This window comes from Exophiala bonariae (assembly GCF_035927105.1).
Source record: "Exophiala bonariae strain CCFEE 5792 chromosome Unknown scaffold_1, whole genome shotgun sequence".
Taxonomy (NCBI): domain Eukaryota; kingdom Fungi; phylum Ascomycota; class Eurotiomycetes; order Chaetothyriales; family Herpotrichiellaceae; genus Exophiala; species Exophiala bonariae.
Window position 1 is genome coordinate 1,658,446 of NW_027042476.1, and position 16,252 is coordinate 1,674,697.

The 16,252-nt window shown below is 51.1% G+C and overlaps 3 protein-coding genes across 3 annotated transcripts; all 3 read right to left on the reverse strand.

Annotated features, from left to right (window-relative positions):
- Positions 1 to 795: 795 nt before the first annotated feature.
- Positions 796 to 1,947, reverse strand: LTR84_000594 (uncharacterized protein; the record flags this gene model as incomplete). The annotated part of the gene is made up of 1 exon (XM_064844224.1): positions 796 to 1,947. One exon carries the CDS (start codon positions 1,945 to 1,947, stop codon positions 796 to 798), a length of 1,152 nt encoding a protein of 383 aa, XP_064712084.1.
- Positions 1,948 to 5,860: 3,913 nt separating this feature from the next.
- On the reverse strand, positions 5,861 to 6,487 carry LTR84_000595 (uncharacterized protein; the record flags this gene model as incomplete). The annotated part of the gene is made up of 3 exons (XM_064844225.1): positions 5,861 to 5,930; positions 6,004 to 6,156; positions 6,207 to 6,487. 3 exons carry the CDS (start codon positions 6,485 to 6,487, stop codon positions 5,861 to 5,863), a joined length of 504 nt encoding a protein of 167 aa, XP_064712085.1.
- A 2,776-nt stretch (positions 6,488 to 9,263) lies between these two features.
- Positions 9,264 to 14,867, reverse strand: LTR84_000596 (uncharacterized protein; the record flags this gene model as incomplete). Its single annotated transcript, XM_064844226.1, has 1 exon — positions 9,264 to 14,867. One exon carries the CDS (start codon positions 14,865 to 14,867, stop codon positions 9,264 to 9,266), a length of 5,604 nt encoding a protein of 1,867 aa, XP_064712086.1.
- Between the last annotated feature and the right edge of the window lie 1,385 nt (positions 14,868 to 16,252).

The window sequence follows — 16,252 nt, forward strand, 5'->3', positions numbered from 1 at the left end:
CTCTGGTGGTACTGAAGTAAAGTCTCTTGAGCACTTCCCCTTTTTTTTCGATAGAGCCGAGCATGCATTCACCCTGTCCTTGTTAGATCCTTCTTATACATCGTGACAGTCAGGAAGATACGAGTAGGCAGCCACTATCACAAACCTCGATGTACCAAAGGTCAGCCCCGTCAGGCAACCCGATTGTGTTGGTGAGAACTTCATGCGGTGGCTCTCGCACTCTGTTTGGCTCCGTGGTCTTAGCCACAGCCTCCCGTTCGTATTTGATGCATCGAAAGGACACCGCCCTGACACTTGGCTAGGCAAACCGCCAGGGGTTATCAAATAGTCTGGTCAGGCTATCGCCGACGACTTTGCTTGACAAGATCAATCCAGGCCGGTCGAAACACTGGGGGTTCAGCCTCACCAGCTTGGCAAAAAGCTCGGGGCGGTCCGTGGCTCCCGACCGCCGGCATCCATCCTTCTTCTAGAGCATGAGCAAGGTACGTAGCACATTGGTGAAGGATTGAACTCAGCCTTCAGTCACGACCAGCGAAAGCTTGCCTTTGCTTCAAATGTGAACCTCTGTGTGCTACGATAAGAGTGAGAATTAGAAAGCCCTACACAACCTATCACCATCATATGTCTGATGCACTAACCGTGCGAGGATCTACGAGAGTCCAGATATTATGGGCATGAAACAGATTAGATGGGCTTCGAATCAAGATATTCATTGAGATGAAAAGGGTCATATTCACAGCAGTGCGGTGAGTGCACAGGCTAATTTTGGGAGAACAACACTCTTTTATGCGAGCTTCAACCTTTTCGCCTCATCTTCTTCTCTGCCCTCTGTTGCAAGACTTTTCTGCGCTTCTCGAAAGTCTCACCAATGCCACCACCATTGATCGTACCATCCCCTCGTGGCCCATCAATCGTGTCACGTTTCCGCTTGTCTCTACGATCAAACAATCCTTCACTCCTACCTCTCCCAGACGCAACGGTCCTGTTGATCCGATCACCAAGCCCACCCAATCCAGTCCAATCTTCCCCACCAAACACCTCTCGAGAGTCTCGCTGCGACTTGGCCTTCTCTTTCTTCCGCTCTGCTTTACTCAAAGCGGGGAGTCGCGTGAAGTTTCGTTCTTCGTATGCTGTCCTCTCCCGCTCCTTTTCCCTGTCACGTGTTGACATGGCCCCACGCCCTTGCTGTAGAATCGTACCACCGGAGCCGATTGATGGCTGCGCCTGTGGTGCGGAAGAAACCTCTTCGTCAATGTATTCGTCAAGTAGTTGCGATCTGCGTTTGCGGCTAGGCTTCTCGTCACGGTCTCGGACACTTGCCGGCTCAGGCATGGTGGTAGGATTTATGCGCGGCGGCCTGTATGCGCCCGTCGCTGCTGGTTCGCCAGAGCGAGTCTTGAGAGCCGATTGGGTTGTGGTCAACGGTAGAGATGCATTGCGCAGGAGCGCTGCGGCTCTAGGCCCGACAGATGGCTCATGGACTGGCTGATCTGCCTCAACAACCGCGGACACTTCGTCTTCCGACTCTTCAGAGTCAGAGCCACGATTTGCTCTGCCTGCTGATGGTTTCGTAGCGCCGGAGGTAGTGGAAGACTGCTGAGTGGCCTGCCTTCGGGCTGCCTCGTCGGCAGCACGGACGACTTTGTCGATCTGATATTTGAGTTTGCCTTCTAACGGTCGCACGCCTCTTTCCAAGTAAACTCGGACCTCTACCAGTTTCTTGATCACCTCGTTCCGAACTCTATCGTCGCTCGGATCATGGCGCAGGCGTATAATGACGAGAAAGGCAAGATTCTGCAGGTACGAGAGGAGGAGATCGTTTTTCACATCGAGTAATGAGATACCATCACTGCTGGTAGATGAGTCGGAGGGAATGGCTGATCTCGCTAAGTTGAGTGCAGATGTCAAATTCGAGAGTAATCCAACAGGCGAAGTATCTATCGCCATGCTAACGACAGGCAACCTATGTGTAGGACAATGTGGCAGCTGTTCAACTTGATTTTTGTTTCTTCTTCCTAAAAAAATTATTGTTACTCCGCAGTTCAAGTTCTTCCGGACAAAAATTTACGGTCGAGCAAGAGGACATTAAGCGTACCCAAGGAGGAAGGATTGCCAAGACTGTAAAGCTGATGACATGGAATACTGCTAAAAGAATCCTTCTCTGCTCCTTCTCTGCCAAAGTAGGTAAGCATTCAACGTGTTGGACGGTGTACACCTAGCGTGTCATATACGTGGTAAACTAGGCTGTCAATCATGTTGTTGGTTTGGGTAACGAGAATTGACCGGATACCTTGGTCCCCAGCGTTGCGATCATCAGATAGGTCAAGAGGAAGACCCGGGGAGTCAGTTTCCAGCAACACCAGTTTTCCATCAAGGTCGGACTGGGTACCCGGTCCATATGATTCTCCTGCACATACGTTTACAATTCTGAAGCACTGCCTTCAACTTCCAGTCATGATCTGTCCCAAGGTAGGTGGTACCTTCGACGACAGCGTCCTTTAGCTTTGGTGACCTTGTCATCCTCAAGTCAGCGGCATCACACGCGTAAGACCGTTCCATGGGCGTTGATTTGATGTCGGCAGGTACTCACTCAATCTAACGGGTGCATTCTGCATCAAAAGCAAGAGAAAGACGGAAAGAAGGAAAACCCCAGCTATGTCATTGCGATGCGATGTTGTGGCCAAGAGCCTTTCAAGCAACTGTGCTACATGCTGTCACTAACTACTTTTCTATGCCATATAAGTCTTGCATTAGCAGGCTATCAACAAGATCCTGTTACGCATGATTGAGAAACTACAGACTTCTACAGATCGACCCACTACGATCGTTGGTCAGGGTAGTTGACAATCAAGCCGCTAATTGGAACCCTTACCGAGCCGCTTTGGCTGCGACCGCTAACCCGTGGTGTAAACCCAGTCGAGACACTATCTAACAGCTGGCCCAGCTGCTTCGTCTCCAAGATGACAACGAGGCCGCCAGGAACGATAGTCACTCAACTGGGCTGACTATCTTGCATTTTCGTGGAACATAACAACGACAGCGCAAACTCCAGTTCCTTTCCTCTCCATGAAACACACCGGCCTCTTCGCCTCTAACACCAACAGAACCTCAATGAATGGATTAACAGTCGATTTAGATTTCACAGACGTTTCCTTCCCACATTTCTCAGATACGTGCTAAGCGTGATGCGAACCAGGAATGTTGCGCATGACCATCCATCGGACAATAGATCTGGATAGGTCTACCACCGCAAACTCCGACACAAAAGCATAAAAACAGATTCACCTAGAGGTAATCGTCCTACAGAGGTCATCGTCCTACAGACCGAATCTAAGCCAAGAACGCTACAGAAATTGGAACGTCGCATACATTGTCCAAAGTACCACTGAGATATGCAAGGCTAAGTAGCACCAAGAAGCCAGGGATTTCATATCCTCTCAAGACTTAGCCACAAGAAAGACCGTCGCCGCATCCACCTCCCACGAGAATCAACATCAAATCTGAGCTCATCTATATAGAGGAACAGAACTCAACCATGGGCACCGCAACCACGGGCACCACCCTGCCTCCCAAACCCGAGATCTCGGTAAACACAGGGACGCCCTGAGATAGGCTGAACCCGGCCCCTGAAACACGTTTTTTTTACCCGCGGCGGACCGAGCCGTCCGTCTTCTCTCTTGACTTTCGACTCTCCGTCTCTCAGGTTCGACATTCCCAAGTTCCACCTAAGTCAGAGGCTTCAAGAATCTCGACGTCGAATGCCCAACTCACTATCGTGGGGCACGGTCTCAAGCCTAGCCTAGCGTATCAAGGCATGAACATGAGTCAATCACATATGCATAAGGTGAAGCATCGCAAGTTCCCCTTTTGTCATGGGCTCGTCGATTATGTCTATGGTATGGTATAGCATGGATGGATGCGGTCCAAGAAATCCGCTCACCCACAGATGAGGACATGCTATTCTCGCAGACATTGATGGCGCTCAAAACATCATATTCATTGACCGATCGACCTAACGTTTCCGACCCAGGCAGAGCCCAGGAGGGGGAGTGGGATATTTGCAAACATGCCGAAGGAGAAAGTCGTGCTTCTCGGTGCGACATGCCTCACTACAGGTAGGTGGGACATCCACGCCGACCAAGCGCTGCGCCGTCTCTGCATCTCTGTGAAGAAGACATACATGGGAGCGATGGATGTGGAAGCAGCCAGACAAGAGTAAGCGGGAATGGAATGGAAGTCGGAGATATGGTTAGGATACACACGCGGCGCGCGCTGACGACCAGGAGAGCTGAGGGCTGGACCTGGACGTGCCGAGTATGTATGTATGTATGTACGGAATAACTAAAAGGGCGAGTGAGTGAAGGTGGACCAGCGGTAGTAGTGGGGGATATGAGGGTTCATTGACCCTCGGTCCCGGGTCTGCTATGCCAGGGCTCTCTTGCGTACTTGGGGCAATTGAGGATATTGTATGTAGAGTGGCTACCTGAGGAAATTATGCGCCGAGTCGGAGTGTAGTCAGAGAAGCGATGGAACTGCCCACGAACGAGCAAGCCCAAGAGGAGGCCTCGCGCTCATGAGGATGCTTCTTTGGCTCTCCCGAGTCATGTAGAGTATCTGGCAGATGATTACAGTATGCTATGCTTAAGTATGCTAGAATTAACTCGAGTACGGGGCCCTCGAGACTTCTACGTTATGGCTCGTGGTTACTTTATCGCTTGCGTCTCCATTAGCCTCCTGGGGGGGCAAACTCCCCTAGGCACCTACATCTAGAGCTTATGCCACATGAGTTCCAAGGGATGTTAAGTGATCACAGTGCCCTTAATGCCCCCAGTGCCCCTTAGCAATCTCCTTCATCACATGCCGAGAAGTGCCGGCTAGGGGCTGAAAATGTGTTGTATTGTGAAAATATCCTGCCTGGAAAGGCCCGAGGCCTGAAGGAAATAGGTAAGAATACATAAGGGAAAGGCGTGAGGAGCGTCGGGAAAAAAACAGTTCCGTCGGGTCCCCTGCGCCTTTGGCTAAGGAATCTGGGATTCTCAGGCCACATGGCGTTCCGCCACAAATCTCGGACAGCCTCTTGTGCTTGGGGACGCTCATTTCTTCGCAAGCCCTCGCAAAAACCAGTCTGTCACCCAATCTCACGAGTGTCACAACTGTGGCCATCCCGAGAACCATCAAATCCCGGGCACAGGACCAAATTTGGCTTAGCCAACCACACCAAAATCTCCACACCATCTGCAGCTTCCATGCCTCATCACCTGCAGATTACAGGTCTTGTGACGGAGGAATGGCCGCCCAAACAACCAAGATTGAGTCAATGGCCAATCAAAGTGATTCTAGGGGTAACACCAATTCAATGAAAATGGTAAGCGTATCTGCAGGTGCTGCTTCAAAGGTTGGTGGCACTCGGAAACCGGTCGGTTGAACGCTTGCTGCACAGTCGATCGCTGCAGTACAATCGGCAACGGTTCCTGGGCATCTTGAACCGAACTACGCTGGCGTCATGCAGCATTTCCCACGTTGCGGGGCGAAAAGCAGCAAGTCGCTTGGCCCAATTTGGGGGGTGGAGCGGAACCTAAACCAAACTGCCACGTCAACGACATCAGCGGCCGGCTGCCAAGGCTAATTTTTGAGTTCCTGACGAATGAATGATCATTGTTGTTGATGAGATCTGATTTGCTGTGATTAGACGTCGTTTGAAGTATGAGGCTGAGAAGACAAAGGGATGCCAGTTCGGCCCCTGGCCTTTCAACACCTCGGAACTGAAGTATTGTGAAACATGTTTTGAAGACTGTAGGAAATTCGTCCCATTCGTAGAAGCAAGGAAATTCGTGCCATCGTTATTCGTGAATACATGAAATCAATGGCGGCTTCGGCTGGCTTTTGCATATGCTTCAGGATGTTTCTTCTCCGCCTTTGATTTCATCGACCTGCGTATTTTTCGGTTAGCGACCTCGTTGTTGGAACCGCCGATGTTCGCCCAGGAGCGATATTTCCACTTACGAGGTTTTCTTTGCGATATACTCAATATCTCGTCTGGTTTCTCGCGTAGCTTCTATACCTTCAGCGAAGTTCACTCTGGCAGTTTTCAATCTTCTCTGCGCGAGTGCTTGCAATTCCTGCAATTCGCGCTGTTTGGCATTCAATTGCCCAGATCTTGTCTAAATTAGCAGAGGCATCATTTCAGTCTCGCTTCAGTAACTCACGTTTGTGCCTGAGAGACCAGCGCACGATCCATTGTGATGGGATCAAAGGCATCGTTCATTCTCTGGCTTAACATATCGACAACATCAACGCCGCCGTGGTGGTGTGAGCTATAAGAGTCATAGTCGCTGTGTTGGCTGGGAGCATAACTTCGCCCCGAGCTCACCGAATAGCTACCGCCAGACGAGCGACTTCCGCCATACGAACTTGTTTCAGACAAATCCGATGGAGGTGACATGGCTCTGGAAATTGGGTAGCTGTAGGTCTGGCTCTTCTGTGGCATGATGACCGGTGGAGACTTATGGTGAGAAGCATAGTGGGTGGGATGGCGTGAAGTGGAAGTCATTTTCGGTGCTGTTGATGGAGAGGATAGTAGGTTATGGGGTTGGCCAGGTGAGATTGGTCAAGAACAAGTCAAGGTAGTGCAAACACGTCGAGGCAGTGGGTTCAACGAAAACCTTGGAAGATGAGAAACTCTTGGAAACTCTGAAGGTAAGTGATATGAAAGGAAGGAGAAGGAAAGAGGGTCTGGAAGACAACTGAGCACGCTTTTATAGGCAAAGAAAAGTTGACGCTATCACCCATTCCACCGGGGGATAGATTGCCAGCTCACACATGGTCACAGTGGGCCAGTATGATTCGGACAGAGAGTCGAGGGTGGTGTCATGCTGAGGCATCGACCCCGCTCGCAAAGTTGGATTGACATGAGACGGAGGAGGGATATGACCAATGTGATGAGAAGATTGAGGCAGGGTCGGCACCGTCCGCAACCTTCCGCCCAGCTGAGGGATGGCAAATTTGAAGCGGGCCCAGCCAAAGAGAGCGGACGATGGCCCTCCATGATGAAGCGGCGACATGGATGTTTGTTAGCTCCAGTTTGCGGGAATGATGGACCCAGCCGGTAGCCGATTTCCCAGGAGGAAACGGGAAGAAAGAAGTGCTGATTGGACCAGAGAGGGTTTTGCCAGGTCTTTCGGTGTGCTTAGTTGCGGGATCTAGAATCAAAAACGGCGGACGGGAGTGGCTGTTTGAGGAGCGAGCACGGGGGAATGGTGGTGATGGTATAGAGAGACTAGGGGGGTGGTGGGAAAGACTAATCGGGGGGGAAACTTGTGGCAATTGTCTTTCTCTGGTACAGGACATCAAGGAGGTTTCACTGTTGGCCAGTGTCAGCAGAACAAGATCGAATGTGAATCATAACATAGGATTGGAAGAAAAGCCACTGAGGGAGGGAAACCGGTCAGAGGAAGGCTCGATTGAGGCTGAATACTGTTTGGGTCGATCACAGGTGGATGGTGATGTGGTGATTGAGTAGTGAGCATTTCCATGCACGGGCAACACCAAGTACGAGGTTCTCGGCAATCCCTACAGCCCTCGGTGGTTTATTATTTTTTGGCCTTGTGTTGTTCGCACATTGCACGCAGACGAAGCGAAGCCGAAATGGGATGGAGGGGTGTATTTTTCTGCACGGGCCAGGGTGGAAATAAAGGAAAGGAGGCAGGTTCATGAGAGGTCGGGCTGAAGCAGCAAGGAGCTGGGTCAGGAAAGGGTCAAGCGTGGAGGGAGCGAGAGAGAGCCGAGCCCTGGGAGAAGTGTGGTGAGTGGTGATCGAATTGTGGAACGTTCAAGGTGCAAGTGCCTCACGCACTTTGCACCGAATATGCCAACATGACGGCGTGATCCGGTGAACTGACAGTCGGGTCAACCCAGGCCTGGAAGGTGAAGCCCAGGAGCCGAGCTGAGAGATGTCAGCGTGTGTGAATGTGGTGATGACGAAGTCGGCAGGCGTGAGAGTGGGATGAGATGGGATACGGAGGAGAGGGGAGGGGTGGTGATTCTGAGACTCATGATGGGCGTGGACAATCTAGGGGCGTTTTCAAGTATTCTAGGTACCATAACCTATCGGTTCCCTCCAGTTCCAGGCCTGTCTGAAACTGAAACATATCAAAGTCGCTTAGAACTGTTGACGCTAGGTCTACAAGATACGGAGCACTCAGAGTGTGGTCCCTTCAGGCGTGGTCTGTCGTTGGAATTTTAAATTGTGAATCCCTTCAGCCAATGTCCCCGGAATATTTGGTTTGATTGGGAACGACTGCTGGCAACCTTGGGCTTGCCGTGATGGCCGCTGGATGCCTGTAACCGCAGTCAACTCATCCCCTCTCGGCGGGCGATTATATTGAACCCCCACTCCAGTTCACTTCTGGGTGCCTGGAGGGCAGAGGGCCTGCCACTTGGTGGGCTTCTTGGCATCTCAACCACCCACATTTGGTGGCGTCCAAGTTGGCTCCGGAGGCTGCACGACATCACACTGCAGTCAACAATCACCTGCTTTCTTGACCACAATTCCCCCGTCGTAGATAACTATAGAATAAGCAATCACGAGTCCTCTCCTGCCCCAATTGCAGAAGTAGGATGTTCTTGGTATCAATGTCTATGTTACAATATCGTTCTGTATTAAAACCCTCCCGGGTCATTACCTAGGTATTCAACTCGACTCATGCCCTCGGATCTCGAGCACGCCTCGGCTACCTGGAGATCTAACTCGTTCATGCAATCATCGCTCGTCTGGGGCATAATTATACCACCAAGTTTTGTGTCCGAAACCGGTAGCCAGGACGGAATAGCCTGGTCCCATACCCTTGAAGTTGAGTGTCGTGCTCATTCCATGTTCATGATCCCAATGCACCGTCACCCTTGACATAAAGTCCACAACCAATGCTCACCCGATCGCTAGCTATGCTTGTCCAGAGTCAGGCGACCCAGCCTGTTGCCTCAATCCGCAGAGAACGAAAGGAAACCAAACACCGACCTGTTGAGATGCAGAATTTGCCAACGCCATGCAAGATCGTAACGATACTTACCTATCCTTCCTCCTGCGAGCCAAAAAAGACAGTGGCGTCAAGACGACAGTGTCCGGCCAAGACTCGCCGCTTTGTTGTGATCAACCAGGCACCCTCCTTGACAACATGGCATGGATTGACTTCGCTTTGCTGGACGATCCTTGGGGGTATGGAGGCCGAGAGAGTGGCAGCAAGCGTTGTCACCAACTCTAACTTTGCTCAAGATTCCGGAGGCCTATCACGTAGGAACACGTGTGGCACTCTCGGGTCTAATAGTGTCATCATCATCGTCCCTAGCACGTTGAAATCCACCGGCTTCGTAAGATAGTCAGTAAATCCTGCATTGCTTGCCGCCATCCTCTCTTCCGGCATTGCATTCGCTGTCAATGCCATAATCGGACAGGGTGTATATCCATGTAATTTCTCCCAAGCCCGGATCTCGTTGCATGCTTGGTACCCATTCTTCACGGGCATCTGGATGTCGCAGATGATGAGTGAGTAGTACCCATGACCACCTTTCTGAACCATATCAACGCATTCTTGCCCATTCTTGGCCGAGTCGTTGGCCAATGACACCTTTTTCAAATACCGTTGGATCACCATTCGATTGACATCGCTGTCTTCCACCAACAACACTCGGTTGTTTTGATCGCCAATCGTATCCTTAACAAGTTTGGCAATCTGCTTGAAGTCATCCGAGCTTGACTGCGCCACTTCTCTCGCCCGATCTTTGCTTAAATTTCTCAACTGCGCCGGATCGAATATCATAGCAAAAACCGACGGCTTCACCGGTTTGTGGATCAAAAAAGCTTTCCGCCCACTGGTTGTCAGTGTCGTAAAATCCTCAAGTATGTCTCGTTTCTGATAATGGTCCGTCACCACAACAAGGGCAGGGATCACTGCAGCAGTATAGTTGACCATCTGCCTCATAAACAACATAATGTCTGAGGTTGCAGGGAGATCAAGAACTATGTGCGTAAAAGTCGGAGGCTCCGGTCCATTGATCAATTCTAGGAAAGACCCAATATCTGGCCGAGTAGTCACATTGGCCGCAATCTGATACGGTACCACCTGTTCAATATGTTGCTTGATCGCAAATCGTGCATATGCTGCTGGGCAAATTATCATGATTGAGTAAGTCGGTGGGTGAGCCATATCAGCTGTGATTGCAATGCTTTGTGTGTCACTTTGACTTCGTCGGATGCCCGGGGACGAACTCATCGACTTATCGGCCAAAATCTGTCTCTCGCTCAGGAGAAGCGTCGACGTCCGAATAGGGAGAGAATCAGGCGTTGGGATCAAGGAGGAAATCGAGGATTGTCCAACTGTATTGATGGAGTTTGATCTTACGGACATTGAAGAGCTCTCCGAGGGAAGGACTGGGGGTGAAACAACTGGCGGGGATAAAGTTGGTGGAGACGAAAATGCAGAAGAGTGGTGCTCAGGTGATACTGCAGGCACATATCTCGAAAGTCCGGGTGTCTGGATTATGCTCTCAGAGTGCATGCCTAGACGAGGCGAGGCCAGCGTGTTAGTCCGGCTATCTGATCGAGAGCGTGGACTTGTGCCTGGAGCGGGATTCTGGCGCGCCTGACCTGTCTTGCTAGTCGGTGTTGGTGATGTCACCTCACTCGTAGAAGCCATCTCGACTCTAATGTAGAAACTGAATGTCGAGCCCTCACCCGCCTTGCTTTCCACGGTAAGGTCACCACCGTGCAGCTCAACCAGCTGCTTGGAAAGAAATAGACCGAGACCGGAGCCAGCCTCATGATTGGTACCACCACCTATCTGACCAAATTGTTTGAAGAGACGTTCGAAATCATTCGTGTTGAAGCCCCTACCGGTGTCGACAACTTCAAATGCAATATAGTTTGATGCTTCGGCATTCTCTGCTGCATTAGTCGCTGGGACCTCTGGAATGAAACATCGCATGTAAACCTCGCCTTGCTCGGTGAACTTGACTGAATTCCCGAGGAGATTGAGGAGGACCTGTCTGACTCTGAACGGATCACCTTTGACAGTAGCTGGAACATTCGGCTCAAGCAGATAATTGAGTTCCAACCCGCGTTCGATAGCTCGAGAGGAAACTGTGTCAATGACTTCTTCACAGAGGGTGCGAACCTGAAACCACTTGGGTACCAGTGCCATCTTTCCTGCTTCCACCTTGGTCACGTCCAAAATGTTGTCCACTAGCTCGCGCAAGTTATTTGCACTGTTCTGAATGGTATCGACCGTCCTCCTCTGATCATGATCTAGAGTAGACTCGACTAACCACGGCATGCTCCCCAGAATGCCATTTAACGGCGTGCGAATTTCATGGGACATGTTGGCAAAGAATTTCGTCTTCGACTCCATCTCCGAGTGAACCTTCTGGTTTGCTTCGTTTAGTTCCCTTTCAAGAGTTTTGCGTGTCTCGATATCTGTGCATGTTCCATACCAGGAGGCACGTCCACTTGTTTCAAGCAGTCCAGTCTCAACCCGGACAAGTCGGACCAAGAACCAACGGTACTCTCCACGTTTTGATCGCAGACGAATCTCGGTGAGGTAAGAAAGTCGCCCGTTTTCATCTTTCTCCACGGCAACGGAATCTTGCTTGATCATGCGGTCAAGTAGTACCTGATCTGGCGCAAAAAGAGTCATATGTGTGGGCATAGAAGGCGCCATGGTCCTGTTTGAATCGCTGGAAGAGCTGGTGTTTGGAGAGAGAGATCTGGTGATGGTTGCCACGTCATTAGGCGAGAGCACTCCGCATTTGTGAAGATCATCACGATGAACGTGCTTCGCAAAGCCTAGACCCCGGGCATCCTCCAAGGTTTGTCCAGAAAATGCATGCCATTGTTGATTGACAGCCACGATGCCATCACCTTCGACAGCTTCAAACAATACTTGTGGAATAGCATCAGCTAGTGCCCGGATTTTGTTGTCACGCGCCATTGTAGCCTCCCTTTCACTTGCCTCGAGGTTTTTGATATACTGTTCATGGACGTCCAAGAACGAGCCAATCCAATATAACAAGCGACCATTATGGCTCAAGAGTGTACTGGCCCGGAAGACGAACCATCGAAAGTCACTGTCACTATTGAAACGCTTAACCCGAATGTAGTGGGTGAATTGGCTTCCACTTTTGATGGCATCATTCCACAACCGCACCAAGCCACTTCGATCCGCAGAATGCACATTCTTCCAAGGATCCCGGACACGCCCATCTCCCTGACTTCTGAAGGCGTCAAACTTACGATTCGTCCACACGAGATCTCCACTACCTGGTTTAGCCAGAAACAGTTGTAGAGGAATTGCGTTCAGCATGAGGGAGGAGATCAGCTCAGGCAGCGGGCGTTCACTGTCATCTCTAGGCAAGCTCTCCCGATGCTGAGGAAACCTCCGAGATGCGGATGAACCGGTCCATAACTGATCGCTGATTTCACTTTCCGAAGCACTGCTTGCTGTTCTGCCAGTCAGGGGACTTTGAGGCTCGGCTGGCGCTTTGCCTGTTGCTGTCCCTTTCTTAGTCGCCTTCATGTTTGATGTTGATTTGTCCTGCGGACGCTTTGTGTTCTCATTTTCTTCTTTGATGACACGGCCACCTGGTGTCAGTGGGTACTGGTTTCCCGCCTTCAGCCTTCTGGCGGAAAAGTAACTGTCCACCATTTCCAGACCTGACTTGCCTGGTGTGGCTGGATGGCCAGTGCTGAAACCAAAGTGTTCAACAAGTGGAGTCGAGGCGACTGAGCTTGAGGGACTTTCCTTCAACGGGCCTGGACTGATATTGCCTTGATAACTGAAGACCCTTGCTTTATCCTTGTCCTGGGCAATTTGTCCGCTCAGCTCTGCCACGAGCTCCAGCTCGGACCCTTCGTCCGAGAAAGTCCCACCAAGACCAAAAGCACCACCATGCCGTGTATTGGGGTTCCCACGAACTCGGTCATGGATGATAGAATACTGCTGTGCCAATGAATACGAACTGGCCAGGTGAGGTAGCAGGGCTTCCAGTGAGTGTCGCAGGCTCCGTGGATAAGGATTCAATGTGGAAGAAAATGACAAGATAGCAATAGGGAAGCGCAAGTTGGATGTTATTGCGCCTCTGGACAACAAAGGCTGTATTAGTGGAATGTGGACCAAAGTTTTGGACATTTCCGCCCCGATTGCGTTAAGAGACTGATTTGCCGAAGTGGCATAATCGTAAACTGGAGGATTTTGTTCGAACGCAGTCTCATCAATGGACGCGGTTGGCTGTACAAAAAATGGGGATTCACTGGGATCAGGACGAGCAGCAGGTGACGGTGATGGACTCTGCGACCATGGCGAAGGTTCAGGCTGTTCATATTCGTCAATGGGCTGAAATGAACGGGAAGCTAAAGGATCCTCTCGTCGAGATCCTTTGCGCTCTTCATTTGGATCTGCCAGAGGCGTAGGTGGTGCACTCCGGTATTGTTGAGATCTAGGTGCATGCTCCGAATATGCTCGGGTCATGACCACGGGTTTCCTCTTACCAAAGAGAGAAGACACCGTGGTCCGCACGAGGAGCGCATCAGCCTCCACTTCGAGTGGTTGGATGGTACGGTGCACGTGACAGCGCAATGTCGATGAAGCAGACCCGGAGGAGTTATAGGTCACATCGAAAGGGAAAGGTTCGGATTCGGTGGTAGATAGGGAGCGGGGTGTGGGGGATTGCTTTGTCAACCTGGGCATCACGGGCGGTGCTGTAGAGGAAATATCATCTTGCTCCTTTGGTGAAGTGCTGTAAGCACGAACTGGACCTGCAGGTCGCTGTCGGGCACCTCGAATTTGGGCATCGGGAAAGGGGCCTGCGATAGAATGTCGGGAGAGTAGAGGAGGGCGACGAGACTGTGTTGTAGTGACTTCGCCAATACCCCTGCTTGCTTCAGACTGCCCACTTACAGAACGATATTCCAGCTCGGATGCTGAAAGAGAGTCAAACTGAGAAGGGTTGGAATCGCTGCCATATATGCTATAGGTTGCCTTTTGTCCCCAAGGAACATTTTCGAGATCAGTAATGTCACCAGGGATGGCCAAGGATGCTCGATCGGCTCCGTATGCTTCGGACAATATCTCGGTAACATTGACCCACCACATATCAAGACCTGGTTCCGCGTTCAACATGAGGATCAAATCGTATAAGTCCGGAGCTGGGAAATTTGGATCATCAGGGTAGAACTGACTCATGGGGGTCTGCCCTACGGGTGTGGAAGCATCTGAAGCTGTTTGTGTTCGGGAGAGAGGCGCAACTGCACGAGGATCGCTGTTGAGGGGTTCGTTCGTGGGTGATAACAGGGTAAAAGGTCTATGTGAGGGTCCCGAGCGTTGACTTAAGCCTCTATCGAGACGCAAGTTCATACGAGGGAAGGGGTAAGAAGGGGTCCTCACGGTACCAGGAGTCATGTCGAAGGAGGCTCGAATGGTTCGTGAAGAGCCCGTGGACATAGTGCCGGTGTTGATGGATTCATCGGAGCTGGACTCGGTTTGGGAAAGTGGGAGCAAGGGTTCACCACCATCATCGGCTTTTGCTGTGTCTGCAGGTGAAGTGTTATTTGAAGATTTCATCTGTTGCTTCTGAGCCAAGGCAATGCTCATTTTGCGCTTCATTGCGTCCATAACAGCAGGCTCGCGTGACAAGACATTGGTAACTTGAGAGTGGACCAAATGCGCGGATGGTGTCTGGGTGGTTGCAGCAGGCCTATTTTCCGAGCCGCCCTCCTCTTTCGCTCGTTTAACTGAAGCCGATGAAGAAGTCTGGTTCTCGTTGGAGCGCGAGGAATGACCGCGCGACGAAAGGCCGAGGCGGTTGGATTTTGAGGATTTCATCGTGATGAGTTCGAGGTATTATTGGTACATTCTGACCCTGTTGGGTTGATGGTTCGAGGGAGAGGCGTCGTTCTTCAATGAGTTCTGGTCGAGGCACTTCCAAAGCCAAGGTGTGGCAGACCGATTCACCTGAGGCCAACAACCATCACCAACGTTCCCTCTCGAATACAGCCTCGAGTTGAAACCCCTCATGGGAAGGTAGCCAGCATGGTAGGAGTAGTGAAGTGAGGGCGGGCCAATATGGAAGGGAAAATCGGCGGTGCAGCCCAGGCCAGGGTAGTGTGTGTAGAGGTAGTTGACAATCAGTCAGGTCTTGTCCAAGACGAGTGTTGTAGTAGTCAGAAAGACCGGAAGGTTTGGGGCGGGAGAAAAGATGGGCCGTGACGCCACGCGATGAAGAAGGCAGAGTGTGAAGGGGATTGGCCGGATAGTGTGAACAAATGGCCGGGGAATGACTTGGGTGTCTGCGTAGGAGACGGGTTTCGCGTGTTGAGGTATCAACTACGAAGTACGAGGAAATGGCAGTCGCAGTACCTAGGAGGAGTGAATGGGCAGGTGCATTGTGTCCTGCGTTCTGCGTTATTGCGTCTGAGAGCAAGTGCAAATGAGTGCAACAACTTGAAGTTTGGGAGGTGGTCATAGTTGGCAAGTGCGACTACCAGTGGCAGAGGAGAGTCCACCCATGGCTGCCCACAAAACACTAAACTAGGGACTTGCGATGACGTCGACGGCGAGGTCATGCAGGGTGGCTTGCAAAAAAACCCCTAACGAGCAAGCGCCATCTGCCACTGGCACTTTTGTTCTGTTGGTTCCTACCCTCAAGCCGGGATCCTTGCCTCCACGCTTTCAGGCACGGAAGCAACCTTCCAAGTTCCAACACTGGCGGGTGAAGCTGTCTAATAAACATAAACCTCGACATCTACTCGTATCACTGAGAATTCTCACACATCACGCGCTCTCCGAGTGTCGTGACCTCCAACTAGGAACATCCCTTCTCAACATTCATGTCTGCCAAGTATTCCTTTAGTCGCACAAGGCTACAGCCGTTCTTACCATCGAGACACTGCTGGGATGCAGGTGACCCCAAGTCTTGGTGCAACCTGTTAATCTCTTCTCTCACCTGCAGTAAATGAGGTTGGCCCATTCAATTGGCTTGGTTTTGCTAATCTTGAGATGCCATACCCTTCAGGTTGTTGCTCAATCAAGTCAGTCGAACTCTGCAGTCCTTCCATTTCAAGTTGCCTTCTTTGATGCCCCGAGTATTCGTACTCGTGCTACATTCGGTTGTGCTTTGGAGCCACAGCCGCCCCTACCCGATTATCCACCGGCTTTCTAACAAATCAGACGCTAGTTGACCCTTTAAATGACGAAACTCTGCCTGTGAT